The 20,050-nt window shown below is 39.2% G+C and overlaps 1 protein-coding gene and 2 non-coding genes across 3 annotated transcripts; 1 reads left to right on the forward strand and 2 right to left on the reverse strand.

The window, feature by feature from the left end:
- Nucleotides 1–2,025: 2,025 nt before the first annotated feature.
- LOC130977502 (small nucleolar RNA R71) lies at nucleotides 2,026–2,133 on the reverse strand. Its single transcript, XR_009085191.1, has one exon. It is a non-coding gene; the product is annotated as a small nucleolar RNA R71 (small nucleolar RNA).
- A 12,533-nt stretch (nucleotides 2,134–14,666) lies between these two features.
- Nucleotides 14,667–17,423, reverse strand: LOC130975470 (uncharacterized; the record flags this gene model as incomplete). Its single annotated transcript, XM_057900264.1, has 4 exons — nucleotides 17,109–17,423; nucleotides 16,341–16,595; nucleotides 15,630–15,746; nucleotides 14,667–15,338 (listed from the first exon to the last, which is right to left on the reverse strand). Coding segments are annotated over exons 1-4 (1,359 nt in total), but the record flags the coding sequence as incomplete, so codon positions are not given.
- An 88-nt stretch (nucleotides 17,424–17,511) lies between these two features.
- LOC130978415 (small nucleolar RNA R71) lies at nucleotides 17,512–17,615 on the forward strand. Its single transcript, XR_009086060.1, has one exon. It is a non-coding gene; the product is annotated as a small nucleolar RNA R71 (small nucleolar RNA).
- The last annotated feature ends 2,435 nt before the right edge of the window (nucleotides 17,616–20,050 follow it).

The raw sequence follows: 20,050 nt of genomic DNA on the forward strand, positions 1-20,050 counted from the left end.
GGACTGCTGATGCGGTTGGAATCTGACCTCCCTGCACTCGAAATGGATTTTCTGGAGCTACAGAAGCCCAATTGGCGCGCTCTCAACGGCGTTGGAAAGTAGACATCCTGGGCTTTCCAGCAATATATGATACTCCATACTTTATTCGAAGAATGACGACGTAACTTGGCGTTGAACGCAAAGTACATGCTGCTGTCTGGAGTTAAACGCCAGAAAAACATCATGATCCGGAGTTGAACGCCCAAAACACGTCATAACTCGGAGTTCAACTCCAAGAGAAGCCTCAGCTCGTGGATTGATCAAGCTCAGCCCAAACATACACCAAGTGGGCCCCGAAAGTGGATTTATGCATCAATTACTTACTCATGTAAACCCTAGGAGCTAGTTTATTATAAATAGAACATTTAACTATTGTATTAGATGTCTTTTGACCACGTTACATCTTTGGTCTCAGTTTTGTTTTATTCTTCATCCTAAGAGGCTATTGATCACGTTTTAGGGGGCTGGCCATTCGGCCATGCCTGAACCTGTTACTTATGTATTTTCAACGGTGGAGTTTCTGCACACCATAGATTAAGGGTGTGGAGCTCTGCTGTACCTCAAGTATTAATGAAGTTCTATTTTCTTTTACTCAAATCTCTCTTATTCTTATTCCAAGATATTCATTCACACCCAAGAACATGATGAATGTGATGATTAGATAACCCTCATTATCATTCTCACCTATGAACGCGCGTGATTGACAACCACCTCCGTTCTACATGCAACAGAGCTTGAATGTGTATCTCTTAGATTCCCCAACAGAATCTTCGTGGTATAAGCTAGATAGATGGCGGCATTTATGAGGATCCGAAAAGTCTCACCTTGTCTGTGGTATTCCGAGTAGGATCCTGGGAATCCGGAAAGTCTAACCTTGTCTGTGGTATTCCGAGTAGGATTCCGGTAATGAATGACTGTGACGTGCTTCAGACTTGCAAGTGCTGGGCGTGATGACAAACGCAAAAGAATCAAGGGATTTTATTCCAGTAGGCGCAGAAACCAACCAGTGATTAGCCGTGCTGTGACAGAGTGCGTGAGCGTAGTTTTCACTGCGAGGATGGGATGTAGCCATCAACCATGGGTGATGCCTCCAGACGATTAGCCATGCGAGTGACAGCCGCAGAGGACCATTTTTCCGAGAGCATTGAAAGTAGCCACCGCTGATGGTGAACCCCTATACACAGCTTGCCATGGAAAGGAGTAAGAAGGATTGAGTAGAAGCAGTAGGAGAGCAGGCGTCCTTGGGCCATACAGCATCTTCATATACTTAACTGAAATTCCTACCAATGAATCTACATAAGTATTCTATCCCTTTTATTATTTCTATTTTATTATTAATTTTTGAACCCATAAACAATTTTAATCTGCCTAACTGAGATTTACAAGGTGACCATAGCTTGCTTCATACCAACAATCTCTGTGGGATCGACCCTTACTCACGTAAGGTTTATTACTTGGACGACCCAGTACACTTGCTGGTTAGTTGAACGGAGTTGTGAATTCAACCAGTGCCACAATAGTTTTTGTGTGCATACTAAAGAGCCAATATTGTTGATCACAATTTCGTCCACCAAAGAACCCATGGCAGCCGAAAATAACAACAATGCCAACAATGCAAGGAAGGTGCTGGGTGACTTTACTGCACCTACTCCCGACTTCTATGGGAGAAGCATCTCTATCCCTGCCATTGGAGCAAACAACTTTGAGCTTAAGCCTCAATTAGTTTCTCTAATGCAACAGAATTGCAAGTTCCATGGACTTCCATTGGAAGATCCTCATCAGTTCTTAGCTGAATTCTTGCAAATCTGTGACACTGTCAAGACTAATGGGGTTGACCCTGAGGTCTACAGACTTATGCTATTCCCTTTTGCTGTAAGAGACAGAGCTAGGACATGGTTGGACTCACAACCTAAAGAAAGCCTGGACTCATGGGAAAAGCTAGTCAATGCCTTCTTGGCAAAGTTCTTTCCACCTCAAAAATTGAGTAAGCTTAGAGTGGAAGTCCAAACCTTCAGACAGAAGGATGGAGAATCCCTCTATGAAGCTTGGGAAAGATACAAACAATTGATCAGAAAATGTCCTTCTGATATGCTTTCTGAATGGAGCATCATAGGTATTTTCTATGATGGTCTCTCTGAACTATCCAAGATGTCTTTGGATAGCTCTGCTGGAGGATCTCTTCATCTGAAGAAGACGCCTACAGAAGCTCAAGAGCTAATTGAAATGGTTGCAAATAACCAATTCATGTACACTTCTGAAAGGAATCCTGTGAACAATGGGACTAATCAGAAGAAAGGAGTTCTTGAGATTGATACTCTGGATGCCATATTGGCTCAGAACAAAATATTGACTCAGCAAGTCAATTTGATTTCTCAAAGTCTGTCTGGAATACAAAATGCACCAAGCAGTACTAAGGATGCTTCTTCTGAAGAAGAAGCTTATGATCCTGAGAACCCTTCAATGGAAGAGGTGAATTACTTAGGAGAACCCTATGGAAACACCTATAATTCTTCATGGAGAAATCACCCAAATTTCTCATGGAAGGATCAACAGAGACCTCAACAAGGTTTTAACAACAATAATGGTGGAAGAAACAGGTTTAGCAATAGCAAGCCTTTTCTATCATCTTCTCAGCAACAGATAGAGAGTTCTAAGCAGAACACCTCTGACTTAGCAACCATGGTCTCTGATCTAATCAAAACCACTTAAAGTTTCATGACTGAAACAAGATCCTCCATTAGGAATTTGGAGGCACAAGTGGGACAGCTGAGCAAGAAAGTTACTGAACTCCCTCCTAGTACTCTCCCAAGCAATACAGAAGAAAATCCAAAAGGAGAGTGCAAGGCCTTAAGCATGGCCGAATTTGGAGAGGAAGGAGAGGAAGTGAACGCCACTGAGGAAGACCCAAATGGGCGTGCACTAGCCTCCACTGAGTTCCCTAATGAGGAACCATGGGAATCTGAGGCTCAAAATGAGACCATAGAGATTCCATTGGACTTACTTCTGCCTTTCATGAGCTCTGATGAGTATTCTTCCTCTGAAGAGGATGAGTATGTCACTGAAGAGCAAGTTGCTAAATACCTTGGAGCAATCATGAAGCTAAATGACAAGTTATTTGGAAATGAGACTTGGGAGGATGAACTTCCTTTGCTCACCAAAGAACTGGATGACTTGTCTAGGCAGAAATTACCTCAAAAGAGACAAGATCCTGGGAAGTTTTCCATACCTTGTACCATAGGCGCCATGACCTTCAAAAAGGCTCTGTGTGATTTAGGGTCAAGTGTAAACCTCATGCCTCTCTCTGTAATGGAGAAGCTAGGGATCTTTGAGGTGCAAGCTGCAAGAATCTCATTAGAGATGGCAGACAATTCAAGAAAACAAGCTTATGGACTTGTAGAGGATGTTTTGGTGAAGATTGAAGACCATTACATCCCTGCTGATTTCATAATCCTAGAGACTGGGAAGTGCATGGATGAATCTATCATCCTTGGCAGACCCTTCCTAGCCACAGCAAAGGCTGTGATTGATGTTGATGGAGGTGAACTGATCATTCAAGTGAATGACAAATCCTATGTGTTTAAGGCTCAAGGATATCCTTCTATCACCATAGAGAGGAAGCATGAAGAGCTTCTCTCAAATCAGAGTCAAACAGAGCCCCCACAGTCAAACTCTAAGTTTGGTGTTGGGAGGCCACAACCAAACTCTAAGTTTGGTGTTGAACCCCCACATTCAAACTCTAAGTTTGGTGTTGGGAGGTTCCAACATTGCTCTGAGCATTTGTGAGGCTCCATGAGAGCCCACTGTCAAGCTACTGATATTAAAGAAGCGCTTGTTGGGAGGCAACCCAATGTTATATTTTATCTATTTGTTATTTTATGCTTTTTGTAGGTTGATGATCATAAGGAGTCACAAAATCAATTGAAAAAGCAAAAACAGAATGAAAAACAAGAAGAAAAACAGCACACCCTGGAGGAGAACTTGCTGGCGTTTAAACGCCAGTGAGGCTAGCAGTTGGGCGTTTAACGCCCAGTCTGGCACCATTCTGGGCGTTTAACGCCAGAAAGGGGCACCAGACTGGCGTTAAACGCCAGGAAAGGGAAAGAACCTGGCGTTAAACGCCAGAAATGGGCACCAGCCCGGCGTTTAACGCCAGAATTGGCTCAAAACGTGATTTTGCATGCCATTTGGTGCAGGGATGACTTTTCCTTGACACCTCAGGATCTGTGAACCCCACAGGATCCCCACCAACCCACCACTCTCTCTTTTCTTCTTCACCCATTCACCAATCACCTCAACACCTCTTCCCCAAAAACCCTTCACCTATCAAATCCCATCTTTCTCTTCACCACTCACATTCATCCTTCATAAAACCCCACCTACCTCACCCTTCAAATTCAAACCACTTTCCCTCCCAAACCCACCCATACATGACCGAACCATAAGCCCCCCTCTCCTATATAAACCCTTCTTCACCCCTTCATTTTCACACAACCTAAACACCACTTCTCACCCTCTTTGGCCGACCACTAAGCCACTCCCTTCTTCCTCATTTCTTCTTCTTCTACTCTCTTCTTTCTTCTTTTGCTCGAGGACGAGCAAACCTTTTAAGTTTGGTGTGGTAAAAGCATTGCTTTTTGTTTTTCCATAACCATTTATGACATCCAAGGCCGGAGAAACCTCTAGAAAGAGGAAAGGGAAGGCAAAAGCTTCCACCTCCGAGTCATGGGAGATGGAGAGATTCATCTCAAGGGTGCATCAAGACCACTTCTATGAAGTTGTGGCCTTGAAGAAGGTGATCCCCGAGGTCCCTTTTTCACTCAAAAAGAGTGAATATCCGGAGATCCGACATGAGATCGGAAGAAGAGGTTGGGAAGTTCTTACCAACCCCATTCAACAAGTCAGAATCTTGATGGTTCAAGAGTTCTATGCCAATGCATGGATCACCAAGAACCATGATCAAAGTGTGAACCCGGATCCAAAGAATTGGCTTACTATGGTTCGGGGGAAATACTTGGATTTCAGTCCGGAAAATGTGAGGTTGGCATTCAACTTGCCTATGATGCAAGGAGATGAACATCCTTACACTAGAAGGGTCAACTTTGATCAAAGGTTGGACCAAGTCCTCACTGATATTTGTGAAGAGGGCGCCCAATGGAAGAGAGATTCAAGAGGGAAGCCGGTTCAATTAAGAAGACATGACCTCAAAACCGTGGCTAGAGGATGGTTGGAGTTTATCCAACGCTCAATCATTCCCACTAGCAACCGGTCCGAAGTTACTCTAGACCGGGCCATCATGATCCATAGCATCATGATAGGAGAAGAAGTAGAAGTTCATGAGGTTATAGCCCTAGAACTCTATAAGTTGGAGTTGACATAGAAGGAGACATCCCCATTGATGAGGACAAGCCCATCACTAAGAAAAGGATGGAGCAAACAAGAGACCCCTCTCATCATGAGATCCCTGAGATGCCTCAAGGGATGCACTTTCCTCCACAAGACTATTGGGAGCAAATTAACACCTCCCTAGGAGAGTTGAGTTCCAACATGGGACAACTAAGGGTGGAGCACCAAGAACACTCCATTCTCCTCCATGAAATTAGAGAAGATCAAAGAATCATGAGAGAGGAGCAACAAAGACAAGGAAGAGACATTGAGAAGCTCGAGCACTCCATAAGACCTTCAAGAGGAAGAACAAGCCGCCATCACTAAGGTGGACCCGTTCTTTAATCTCCTTGTTCTTTATTTTCTTGATTTTTCGAAATTTTCATGCTTATGTTTATCTATGTTTGTGTCTTGTGATCATTAGTGTCTTAGTGTCTATGCCTTAAAGTTATGAATGTCCTATGAATCCATCACCTTTCTTAAATAAACAATGTTCTTAATTGAAAAAGAGAAGAATTGCATGAATTTTGAATTTTATAACAGTTTAATTATTTTGATGTGGTGGCAACACTTTTGTTTTCTGAATGTATGCTTAAACAGTGCATATGTCTTTTGAATTTGTGGTTCATGAATGTTGGCTCTTGAAAGAATGATGAAAAAGGAGACATGTTACTGAGGATCTGAAAAATCATAAAAATGATTCTTGAAGCAAGAAAAAGCAGTGAATACAAAAAAAAAGAGAAAAACGAAAAAAAAAAGAGGAGAAAAGAAAACGAAAAAAAAAAGAAGAAAAAGAAAGAAAAAGAAAGAAATAAAGTTGTGATCCAAGGCAAAAAGAGTGTGCTTAAGAACCCTGGACACCTCTAATTGGGGACTCTAGCAAAGCTGAGTCACAATCTGAAAAGGTTCACCCAAGTATGTGTCTGTGGCATGTATGTATCCGGTGGTAATACTGGAAGACAGAGTGCTTTGGGCCACGGCCAAGACTCAATAAGTAGCTGTGTTCAAGAATCATCATACTTAACTAGGAGAATCAATAACACTATCTGGACTCTGAGTTCCTAAAGAAGCCAATCATTCTGAATTTCAAAGGATAGAGTGAGATGCCAAAACTATTCAGAGGCAAAAAGCTAAAAGCCCCGCTCATCTAATTGATACTGATCTTCATAGATGTTTTTGGAATTCATTGCATATTCTCTTCTTTTTATCTTATTTGATTTTCAGTTGCTTGAGGACAAGCAACAATTTAAGTTTGGTGTTGTGATGAGCGGATAATTTGTACGCTTTTTGGCATTGTTTTTAGTATGTTTTTAGTATGATCTAGTTAGTTTTTAGTATATTTTTATTAGTTTTTAATTAAAATTCACTTTTCTGGACTTTACTATGAGTTTGTGTGTTTTTCTGTGATTTCAGGTATTTTCTGGCTGAAATTGAGGGACCTGAGCAAAAATCTGATCCAGAGACTGAAAAGGACTGCAGATGCTGTTGGATTCTGACCTCCCTGCACTCGAAGTGGATTTTCTGGAGCTACAGAAGCCCAATTGGCGCGCTCTCAACGGCGTTGGAAAGTAGACATCCTGGGCTTTCCAGAAATATATGATAGTCCATACTTTGCCCAAGATTTGATGGCCCAAACCGGCGTTCAAAGTCACCCTCAGAATTCCCAGCGTTAAACGCCGGAACTGGCACCTAAATGGGAGTTAAACGCCCAAACTGGCACAAAAGCTGGCGTTTAACTCCAAGAAGAGTCTCTACACGAAAATGCTTCATTTCTCAGCCCAAGCACACACCAAGTGGGCCCGGAAGTGGATTTTTATGTCATTTACTCATCTCTGTACACCCTAGGCTACTAGTTTTCTATATATAGGACCTTTTACTATTGTATTAGAATCTTCTGATCTTTGGAATCTTTTGTTCTTTAGATCTTTTGATCACTTTGGGAGACTGGCCATTTGGCCATGCCTAGACCTTGTTCTTATGTATTTTCAACGGTGGAGTTTCTACACACCATAGATTAAGGTGTGGAGCTCTGCTGTACCTCGAGTATTAATGCAATTACTATTGTTCTTCTATTCAATTCCGCTTGTTCTTATTCTAAGATATTCATTCGCACTCAAGAACTTGATGAATGTGATGATTATGTGACACTCATCATCATTCTCACCCATGAATAAAGTGACTGACAACCACTCTTGTTCTACAAGCATATGAGGCTCCAATGTTTATCTCTTGGATTCCTGATACATGATGCATGGTTGATCGCCTAACAACCGAGTGCTCGCCTGACAAACGAGCCAGCCATTCCGTGAGATCAGAGTCTTCGTGGTATAGGCAAGAACTGATGGCGGCATTCAAGAGAATCCGGAAGGTCTAACCTTGTTTGTGGTATTCTGAGTAGGATTCAATGATTGAATGACTGTGACGTGCTTCAAACTCCTAGCAGGCGGGGCGTTAGTGACAGACGCAAAAGAATCACTGGATTCTATTCCGGCCTGACCGAGAACCGACAGCTGGATAGCCGTGCCGTGACAGGGTGCGTTGAACATTTCCACTGAGAGGATGGGAGGTAGCCACTGACAACGGTGAAACCCTTGCATAAGCTTGCCATGGAAAGGAGTAAGAAGGATTGGATGAAGACAGTAGGAAAGCAGAGAGACGGAAGGGAAAGTATCTTCATACGCTTATCTGAAGTTCTCACCAATGATATACATAAGTATCTCTATCTTTATCTTTATGTTTTATTCATCATCTATACCCATTTGAGTCTGCCTGACTAAGATTTACAAGGTGACCATAGCTTGCTTCATACCAACAATCTCCGTGGGATCGACCCTTACTCGCGTAAGGTTTATTACTTGGACAACCCAGTGCACTTGCTGGTTAGTTGTGCAAAGTTGTGTAGTGATCACAATTTCGCGCACCACAGCGCCGGCTAGAAATTCAAAATACTTGGTTAATAATTAAGATTATTAGAATTTTCTATTAGTCAACGCTTTAATTTTGAGCACTATCTTTGATTCTAATTTCATTAGTCAACGCTTGTATATGAGTTTTATGTAGGAGTGATTCTAATTTCTGCGGTATATTAGTCAACGCTTGTATATGCCTTATATGCCTCCAATACTAGAGAATATACCTGGTTGCATTACTTACATACAAGCATATATGATTGTGATGTTTGGTTCCCCAACTTCTTTCCTATGCGGCACTGAGTAAATGGGTTCCTTCATTGTGCACTTTGCACTGCATGATGATTGATGATTCACTTGAAGCTTTCATAAAAGGGTTTTTGGTTTTACTAATCTATATTCCTGTTCATCCTGCATGTTGAAGAAAACTACGTGCTTTTACTATTCCTAGGCTAGGATGTTTTCATCTCTGATGATATGATTTTCATTTACACTTTTGCATTTGTCATATTATTGTTTAATCTATAATGTTTGTCAATTATTAAGTTGAGACTTGTTTCTATATTCTTATTCCTCATTTGTTATCTTCTTTGCTCTGAGTAGAACAGGAGTACAGGGGAGCTCAGCTTCTTAACTTCTTTGATGAATTCTGCAGGTTCAATGGGTAAGCCAGTATATCATTTTGGAAATTTTTTTTATAGTTTGTTTTTGTTTGCAAATTAATGTTTATGTTTATATATGTTGCAGTTAGAGGATTCACAAGCCTCCAAGAAAATGCACCAAAAAGCGGTATCCTTGCTTCCTTTATTTTTTTCTCCACTAATCAATTTTCCAGTCATTATTAATGTTACTTTCATCAAAGCCATTTTTATACTGTTCATGTTTTTTTATGATCTTAAGTCTATATTAATATCTTTGTTAAGCTCTGGATGAAATTAAAAGTGAAGTCCAAAAGGTACCAAATAAATTAAAACCCTATCTCGCATTGTAAATGTTTATTATTGATTTACAGCTACCTAGATATATTGCTATGATGCATGGTTGAATCAAAGGACGGAAGGTTAATGGTTATCTACACATATTGTCTATATGCCCTCCAATGCTTTGACAAGACAACTAGTTGATTTCATTAGATTTGCTATTCATTTGACAGTGACAAAATTGATTACTCCTTCAATTCTATTGGGTAATTTTATATGCCTAAGTGGTATGGTAAAGGTTTTGTGATACGTGGACTAATTAAAATTATTTGAGAAGATGCATGCATGATAGATATATATAGAAACGTTGAAACATTTCTAAACTTAAACTTTGCTATTATATTATAATTTTTGGATTTTTCTTGATTGTTTTATAGTGTTATATAAAATTATATGTAGGGATGACAATGAAAGAAGTTAGAGTAGATTTTTATTGTATCTGATTCTATCTGTTCTATTTAATATATATAATATTTGTTTTATTTATATTTATGGATAGTAAAAATTTACACTCTAATGTACTTCAGTTTTATAATTTTAATTTTAAAATCTAACAAATAAAATTAAATTTTAAAATTTATATAATCATGATTACTCTCAATTAAATATAAACTAAAAATAAGTCATACAATATTAAACTACCCACAAAAAAAATTTTTTGAGCTCGTTTGAGATGGAATAGATAGGAAAACAGATTTGTAGGGAAACCTTTTCCTCATATTTTTTTTGTCATAGTTAACAGATTTTTTTAAATAAATAAATATTCAAGTTTGTTTTTATCTTTTGAGCTTGTTTGAGATGGAATAGATAGGAGTTTAAGGGAATTTGCTGATAAGTGAAGATATTATTATGCATCAGAAACAACATTGATTGTGGAAACAAGGTTTTGTATTCTGTAGATTAGAGTATTGGGTTTGAATGTGTGATTTGCAAAAAGATTGAGAAATTGGAGAGATTGGTAAGGGAGGCAAGAGGAAAATCGTTGGATAAGGAGTTGCCATAAGCTCGCTATAGCCTTCAAGTGAGTTTCACTTGTTTCGGTTATTGTTTAGTTTTATCTTAAGTTAAAGAACCAAGTTTTAAGTTTGTATATTTTTGTGTTTCAGTTATTATAATATTAGTTTGTTCATCTAGAATATTATTTATTGATGCATGATTAGTCTTATTTGGGTCTTTAGGGGAATCACAAGAAATTGTTGAAGAGGACAAGAGAGAGTTTCTTGTGTTGAAGAGTTGCTTGTGAAGCAATTACTGAAGTTGAATACTATTGAGGTTGAAGGTGAAGCGAAGTTGCGGAGAAAAGTTGAGGATTAAATTACAAGTACAATTGTTAGCTTTAGCTTTACATGTTTGGATTAATTTAGAATTTTTTAAATTTATATTTTATGGATTATGACTATGTAAAACTTGTCAAATTCAACTTTTGAAATATATTGTTGCTATTTTTGTAAAATTTGTGGGATTGAGTTTAAATTTGTTGAAATCTAATGCCATTTATTATTTTGTTGGTAGACACAAATTATTATTTAAAATAGAAATATTTTTTGCAATATTTAATAAAAAAAGTTTTGATGTTAGAGAGATTATGATAGTTTAAAATAGTTACTAAATATAGGAAAAAATTATCACAGAAATAAGTAACTTAGTGACGGTTTTAGATCGAAAAATTGTCACTAAAAATATTATGACAGTTTAAATAGTCACTAAATATATTTAAAAACAGTCATAAGAACTAGTATCTTAGTGACGGTTTCAAATAGTCATAAAATATAAGAAAAAAGTGTCATAGAATTTAGTAATTTAACGACAGTTTCAAAACGTCGCGAAATACAGTATAAAAAAACACCTTTACATGTGTTGCAAATTAGTGAAGGTTTTATGCTTTAAAAATCGTCACAAACAATTTAGCGACACTCCTTACCAACGGTGGTCCAAAACCGTCACTATGTCAACTAGCGACGCTCAAATCTGCGACGCTTTTTTAACCGTCGCAAAATCATTTAGTGACAGTTAAAATCGTCACCAAGCATTAAAAAAAAACGTCGCCAAAATGCTATTTTGTTGTAGTGTTTAAGCTATGACCTCTTCAGTTACAGGTTCAATGTTACTTTAATTTATGTTTCTCTTCCATTCTTAGATACTCTAATACTTTTATTTGATTTATGTTGCCAAATTGGCTTATGAACTTTTTATGTTAGGATTTTCTTAATTAATGCAATTTGAGGTATTTTCAGATATATGATTTTTATTTAGCTTTCTACATTCTTGGCTTTGGTTGATTAATTGGTAACTCTTGAGTTGTCAAACTCATTGTGATTGATAATTGATATCTTTGCTGATTGATTTAGATTCTTATAACTCTAGTCTTTCCTTAGGAGTTGACTAGGACTTTAGGTGTTAATTTAATTTAACTACTTGACTTAGTGGGAGCAAAAATATAATTCTCATCACCATTGATAAGGATAACTAGGATAGGCATTCTAATTTTCATACCTTGCCAAGAGTTTTCTTAATTATTAATTTATTTCTCTTGCTATTTAAATTACTTATTCTCTATTTCAAAACCAAAAAATATATCTTTTTCCATAACCAATAATAAGTCATACTTCCCTGCAATTCCTTGAGAAGACGACCCGAGGTTTGAATACTTCGGTTTATAAATTTTATTGGGTTTGTTACTTGTGACAACCAAACGTTTGTATGAAAGAATTTTCTGTTGGTTTAGAAGCTATACTTACAACGCGATTATATTTGTGAATTTCTTTACCGATAGAAAATCCGATCGTCAAAATGGCGTCGTTGCCGGGGAATTGCAAACGTGTGCCTTATTATTGGTTATTGTAAATATTTTTCAAAAATAAAAAAAATTTCAGATTTTTATTTTAAAATTTTTTATCTTATCTTTTTTTAAAAAAAAAATCATATCTTTTTCAAAATCTTATCTTATCTTTTTCAAAAATCATATCTTTTTCAAAATCTTATCTTATCTTTTTTCAAAAATCATATCTTTTTCAGAATATTTTCTTTTTGTTAGTTTTTGTTCTTATTTTCTCTTACTACTATGAACTCTCACCCCTTTGTCTATGAGTCTGGTTACAATTATATTTCAGGAATATGAGATTATAATGACAATTTGCATCAAGGATGGGACAATCAAAGATGGCAGGAGCCACAAGGACTTGATCAACCCTCATGGCAACAACCACCTCCAATGGACTATCAATAACCATTCTGTGATGCATATCAAGGCAATGGCTATGTTGAGCACTCTTTTGATTATCAACAACCACCACGAAAAACTAAAAGTAAAGAAAAGAACGATCATACCGCGGTGGGTTGTCTCCCACCAAGAACTTTGCTTTAACGTCCGTAAGTTGGACGTTCCACTAGGTCAATCTGTTGCTATGTAGGGATCTTCCAGGCGGAAGATCTCAAGCTCCTTGCTCTTCTGCACCTTCTCACCATGGTATAGCTTCAGACAGTGTCCATTGACCTTAATAAGTTCAGAACTTAAAGGATGGCTTAGGTGATAAACTCCGTACGGTTCAGCCTTCTCTATTCTGTATGGACCTTCCCATTTTGATCTCAACTTGCCGGGCATGAGCCTCAGTCGAGATTTGTAAAGGAGAACAAAATCTCCAGGTTGGAACTCTCTCTTCTTGATGTTTTGATCATGCACAGCTTTCATCTTTTCCTTGTATATTCTGGAGTTCTCATAAGCTTCTAGGCGAAGGTTCTCCAGTTCCTGCAGTTGTAACTTTCTTTCAGCTCCAGCATTCTCAATCCCCATGTTGCACTCTTTAACTGCCCAGAAGGCTTTGTGTTCGATTTCAACTGGGAAATGACAAGCTTTTCCATAAAATAAGCGGAAGGGACTCATCCCAATGGGTGTCTTGTATGCTGTTCTATATGCCCACAGTGCATCTTGTAGTCTGGTGCTCCAGTCTTTTCTGTGAGACTTAACTATCTTTTGCAAGATACGTTTAATTTCTCTGTTTGACACCTCGGCTTGCCCATTAGTTTGGGGATGGTAAGCTGTTGCAACTTTATGGATTATCCCATGCTTCTTCATCAATCCTGTTAGTCTCCTATTACAAAATGGGTGCCTTGATCGCTCACGATCGCTCGTGGTGATCCAAAGCGGCATATAATATGGTTTCTCACAAAGGAAACAACAGTGTTGGCATCATCAGTGCGGGTAGGAATTGCTTTCACCCATTTGGAAACATAATCTACAGCTAACAATATATAAAAATATCCACTAGAATTTGGAAATGGACCCATGAAGTCAATGCCCCAAACATAAAAAAGTTTCACAGAAAAGCATATATTGTTGAGGCATCTCATCCCTCTTGGATATGTTACCAAATTTTTGGTATGGGTGACAAGATTTACAAAACTCAGCAGCATCTCTAAAAAGAGTAGGCCACCAGAATCCACAGTCTAAGATTTTTCTAGCTGTTCGTTGAGGGCCAAAATGTCCTCCACTTTCAGATGAGTGACAGGCTTCTAAAATGGACTGGAATTCTGATTGAGGTACACAACGTCTAATTATCTGGTCAGCGCCACATCTCCATAAATATGGGTCATCCCATATATAATATTTTGACTCGCTTTTCAGCTTATCTCTTTGATGTTTAGAAAAATGTGGAGGAAATGTGCGGCTAACTAAATAATTAGCAATAGGTGCATACCAAGGGACTACTTCAGATACTACTTGCAGGTTGTCAAAAGGAAAATTATCATCTATAGGAGTAGAATCATCCTTAATATGTTCAAGGCGACTCAAGTGGTCTGCAACTAAATTTTGATTACCACTCCTATCCTTGATTTCTAAATCAAACTCTTGTAACAGCAGTATCCAATGTATAAGTCTTGGTTTGGATTCCTTTTTAGCCAATAGATACTTTAGAGCTGCATGGTCCGAGTACACTACTACTCTAGTACCAAGTAAATAAGCCCGGAATTTATCCAGAGCAAAAACAATAGCGAGTAGCTCTTTCTCAGTAGTAATATAATTGGACTGGGCAGTGTCTAAAGTCTTAGACGCATAGGCAATAACAAAAGGATTTTTACCTTCACGCTGAGCCAGTGCTGCTCCTACTGCATGGTTGGAAGCATCGCACATGATTTCAAATGACTGGCTCCAGTCGGGTCCTCTCACAATTGGAGCTTGAGTTAGAACAGTCTTTAGCTTATCAAATGCTTGTTTGCAATCCTCACTGAACTCAAACTCAATATCCTTTTGTAGTAATCTGGATAAGGGAAGTGCCACCTTACTAAAGTCCTTAATAAATCTCCTGTAGAAACCTGCATGGCCAAGGAACGAACGAACTTCCCTCACAGAAGAGGGGTAAGGTAAACTAGAAATAACATTCACCTTTGCTGGGTCTACAGAAATGCCATTATTAGATACCACATGTCCCAATACAATCCCTTGTTTTACCATAAAGTGGCATTTTTCAAAATTCAATACAAGGTTTGTATTAATACATCTATCTAATACTCTAGATAATCCATCTAAGCAAAGGTTAAAAGAATCACCATAAACGCTAAAATCGTCCATAAAAACTTCCATACAGTCCTCAATAAGATCAGAGAAAAGACTCATCATGCACCTTTGGAAAGTAGCTGGTGCATTGCACAAGCCAAAGGGCATTCTTTTATAAGCATAGGTTCCAAAAGGACATGTAAAAGTAGTCTTTTTCTGATCCTCAGGAGCTATATGAATCTGGAAATAACCTGTGTAACCATCTAAAAAGCAATAATGTGATTTACCTGACAGGTGATCCAGCATTTGATCAATGAATGGAAGTGGATAGTGATCCTTACGAGTAGCTTGGTTGAGACGTCTGTAATCAATGCAGACTCTCCAAGCATTTTGAACTCTAGTTGCTATGAGCTCTCCATGCTCATTTTTCACTGTAGTGACTCCAGACTTCTTGGGCACCACTTGCACTGGGCTTACCCATTCACTGTCTGAAATGGGATATATGATACCGGCCTCCAATAGTCTGGTCACTTCCTTTTTGACAACTTCCAAGATGGTAGGATTCAATCTTCTTTGTGGTTGACGGACAGGTCTTGCTCCCTCTTCTAAAAATATTCTGTGCTCACATATTTGAGGGTTGATTCCCACTATGTCTGCCAAACTCCACCCTATTGCCTTCTTATGCTTCCTCAACACATCAAGTAGCTGTTCTTCTTGTTGAGAAGTCAGTTCTCTTGCAATAATAACCGGAAGCTTCTGCTCATCCTCAAGGTAAGCATATTTGAGATGTGGAGGAAGAGGTTTCAATTCTAACTTTTGATCATGGACAGGCTCTGGGTTATCATTGTCAGTTAAGAGGGTCCCCACACTTGTACCTTGTCCAGTGTGCCTCTCTTCAAACTCTTCCTTTTGAACTTCAGCCACACTTTCGTCTATGACATCACACTGGAAGATAGAACGATCTTCTGGGGGGTTGTCAATGACTCCATTCAGATTGAAGATTACTATGCGGCCATCTATTTCAAAGGAGTATGTCCCTGAAAAAGCATCCAATTTGAATTTTGATGTCTTCAGGAATGGTCTTCCAAGTAGGATTGATGATGGCTTATCTGAATCATTATGGGGCATCTCCAAGATATAAAAATCAGTGGGAAATGTGAGCCCTTTAATGTTCACCAAAACATCTTCAGCAACTCCAGCAACTGTAATAATGCTTTTATCTGCTAACACAAAACGAGCTGCCGACCTTTTTAAGGGAGGGAGCCTCAAAACATCATATATAGACAAAGGCATTATACTGACACATGCTCCTAAATCACACATGCAATCATAAATTACTACACCACCAATAGTACAACTAACTATGCAAGGACCTGGATCACTACATTTTTCAGGTAATCCTCCCATTAAAGCAGATATAGAACTACCTAAAGGAATAGTTTCTAATTCATTAATTTTATCTTTATGGATACATAAGTCTTTTAGAAACTTTGCATATTTAGGTACCTGTTGAATAACATCAAAAAGGGGAACAGTTACCTCAACCTTTCTGAATATCTCTACCATTTTAGGATCAGGTTCCAGCTGCTTCCTAGGCTTCCTTGCAAGTTGTGGAAATGGAATGGGAGTAGTGTTTTCTGTGGTGCCTGCACCTTTTTGTGCCTCTTCTTGTGGTTGAGCTATCTCTTCTTCGGCTATGTCCTGTATATCATCTTCCTCTTCAACATCTTCGATTTCTACCACCTCTTCAGCTGAGGCGTATTCTGGTGAGCTTGGTTCCTCCTGATTCCTCTCCTGCAGTGTGGTTTCGGACCTCAGGGTGATGGCATTAATTCCTCCCTTTGGATTGGGTAATGGTTGAGAGGGGATTCCAGTGGTCCTTGAAGGTTGGTTACTGGAATTTTGTGCTGAACCAAGTTGTGTCATAAAAGTTTGTAGAGTAGAGGTGAAACCATTCAAACTGGCGTTAATACTGTTCACGATGGTATTTTTCTTGGCTAGTTGTCTTTTCTCAAAAGCTTGTAATAATTCTTCATTAGAAGATACAGAAGAATGAGTAAATTGAGAGGTTTGCTGCTGATTGTTCGGTGGTCCTTGGTTTTGCCTCAGGTGAGGTGCTCGGTATGGTTGATTTTGCTGCCTGTTGTTGTAATTATTCCACCTCTGATTTCCCTGATTATCTCTGCCTCCCCTATTATTGTCATCCCTCCAATTCTGGTTTGAATTGTCCTGCCATCCATGGTTATTATTTCCACTTTGATTGTACCCTTGGTTGGGGCGGTCATAGAAGTTGTGAGTGGATGCCACCATGTTGTCTTCTTGTTGGAGCTGCCGGCATTCATCAGTGTAATGGCTGTAATCAGCACAAATTCCGCAAATTCTTTGTGGAAATAGTTGTTGGTTTTGCTGCAGTTGAGTTTGCTGAGCTTGTTGATTTAACTGCATTTGCTTCAGCAGGTTGGTCATTTCACAAATACTTCGATTTAGAGCAGCAGTCTCTATGCCAGAAGATACTTCTGCAACGGCCCTTGAACGGCCTTGCTTCTGTCTGTGGTTCCGAGTAGATTCAGCAAAATCACTGATCAATTGCCAAGCTTCATTAGTGGTCTTGTACTTCTTCATAGACCCATTGCTGGCACTTTCCAATGTGGTCTTATCTTAGGGTCTCATACCTTGTGTGACATAGCTGAGTAGCACGATCTTGTCGATCATGTGGTGGGGGCATGCTTCCAGAAGATTATTGAAGCGCTCCCAGTATTCAAAGAGAGTCTCATTGTCATCCTGAACAATTGTAGAGATATCCTTCCTCAGTTTATCAGTAACTTCAGATAGGAAGAATTTCTCCAGGAACTCCTTTCTGAGTGTATCCTAGTTGGATACGTTTGCTAGAGGTTGAGTGTAGTACCACTCTCTTGCTTTTCCCTCAAGAGAGAACGGAAAAGCTTTCAGCAGAATTGAAGTTTCATTAGCGCCATCACGCCTGACAGTAGAACAGGCTGCTTGGAAATCTCTCAAGTGCTTGATAGGCTCTTGAGCAGGTAGGCCATGAAACTTCGGCATCAAATTTAGCAGTGCAGTCTTTATTTCAAAATCCGTAGCTACCGCTGGATGATGCGCTTGAAACGGTTGCAGTGTAAAATCAGGAGCTCCTTCCTCCTGAATGGTAATTCTTCTAGCTGCCATGTTTTCTGCACGTAAAACAACCGAATCAGTAGAACGGGGGCTGGTTTCTTCCTCAGATTCACTTTCAGATCCGCCCTCAGAGCGGACTGGTGCACGAAATTGCAATAACACTTTTGCAATCCCGCACAACTAACCAGCAAGTGCACTGGGTCGTCCAAGTAATACCTTGCGTGAGCAAGGGTCGATCCCACGGAGATTGTCGGCTTGAATCAAGCTATGGTTATCTTGTAAATCTTAGTCAGGATATCAGAAATTATCAGGATTGATTGTGAAAAGCAAAAGAACATGAAATGGTTACTTGTTTTGCAGTAATGGAGAATAGGTTGAGGTTTGGAGATGCTCCATCTTCTGAATCTCTGCTTTCCTACTGTCTTCTTCATCAAACACGCAAGTCTCCTTCCATGGCAAGCTGTGTGTAGGGTTTCACCGTTGTCAGTGGCTACCTCCCATCCTCTCATTGGAACGATTCCTAATGCCCTGTCACGGCACGGCATTCCATATGTCGGTTCTCAATCAGACCGGAGTAGAATCCAGTGATTCTTTTGGCGTCTGTCACTAACGCCCCGCCTTCAGGAGATTGAAGCATGTCACAGTCATTCAGTCATTGAATCCTACTCAGAATACCACAGACAAGGTTTAGACCTTCCGGATTCTCTTGAATGCCGCCATCAGTCTAGCTTATACCACGAAGATTCCGATAAAAGAATCCAAGAGATAACTACTTAATCTAAGGTAGAACAGAGGTGGTTGTCAGGCACATGTTCATAGTTGAGAATGATGATGATTGTCACTGATCATCACATTCATCCGGATTAAGAACAAGTATTATCTTAGAATGGAAGCAAGCATGATTGAATGAGAAACAGTAGTAATTGCATTAATCCATCAAGACACAGCAGAGCTCCTCACCCCCAACCATGGGGTTTAGAGACTCATGCTGTGGAAGAAAACGTGTAAAATGTCATAAGGCTGCATAAGGTTTTGATTACAAAGTCAAAAGGTCCTATAAGTAGTAAACTAGTATCCTAAGGTTTACAGAAATGAGTAAATGACAGAAAAATCCACTTCCGGACCCACTTGGTGTGTGCTTGGGCTGAGCATTGAAGCTTTTATGTGTAGAGACGTTTTCTGGAGTTAAACGCCAGTTCTCATGCCAGTTTGGGCGTTTAACTCCAAGTTTTATGCCAGTTCCGGCGTTTAACGCTGGAATTTCTGAGGCCGGTTTGCTACGCAGGTTTGGGCCATCAAATCTTGGGCAAAGTATGGACTATTATATATTGCTGGAAAGCCCTGGATGTCTACTTTCCAACGCCGTTGAGAGCGCGCCAATTGGGCTTCTGTAGCTCCAGAAAATCCGCTTCGAGTGCAGGGAGGTCAGAATCCAACAGCATCTGCAGTCCTTTTCAGTCTCTGGATCAGATTTTTGCTCAGAACCTTCAATTTCAGTCAGAAAATACCTGAAATCACAGAAAAACACACAAACTCATAGTAAAGTCCAGAAAAGTGAATTTTAATTAAAAACTAATAAAAATATACTAAAACTAACTAAAAGATACTAAAAACATACTAAAAACAATGCCAAAAAGCATACAAATTATCCGCTCATCACAACACCAAACTTAAATTGTTGCTTGTCCCCAAGCAACTGAAAATCAAAATAGGATAAAAAGAAGAGAATATACTATAGACTCCAAAATATCAAAGAAACATAGCTCCAATTAGATGAGCGGGACTAGTAGCTTTTTGCCTCCGAACAGTTTTGGCATCTCACTCTATCCTTTGAAGTTCAGAATGATTAGCATCTATAAGAACTCAGAACTCAGATAGTGTTATTGATTCTCCTAGTTAAGTATGTTGATTTTTGAACATAGCCAGTGTATGAGTCTTGGCTGTGGCCCAAAGCATTCTGTCTTCCAGTATTACCACCGGATACATACATGCCACAGACACATAATTGGGTGAACCTTCTCAGATTGTGACTCAGCTTTGCTAAAGTCCCCAATTAGAGGTGTCCAGGGTTCTTAAGCACACTCTTGTTGCCTTGGATCACAACTCTTATTCTTTTC

This window comes from Arachis stenosperma, chromosome 4 (assembly GCF_014773155.1).
Source record: "Arachis stenosperma cultivar V10309 chromosome 4, arast.V10309.gnm1.PFL2, whole genome shotgun sequence".
Taxonomy (NCBI): domain Eukaryota; kingdom Viridiplantae; phylum Streptophyta; class Magnoliopsida; order Fabales; family Fabaceae; genus Arachis; species Arachis stenosperma.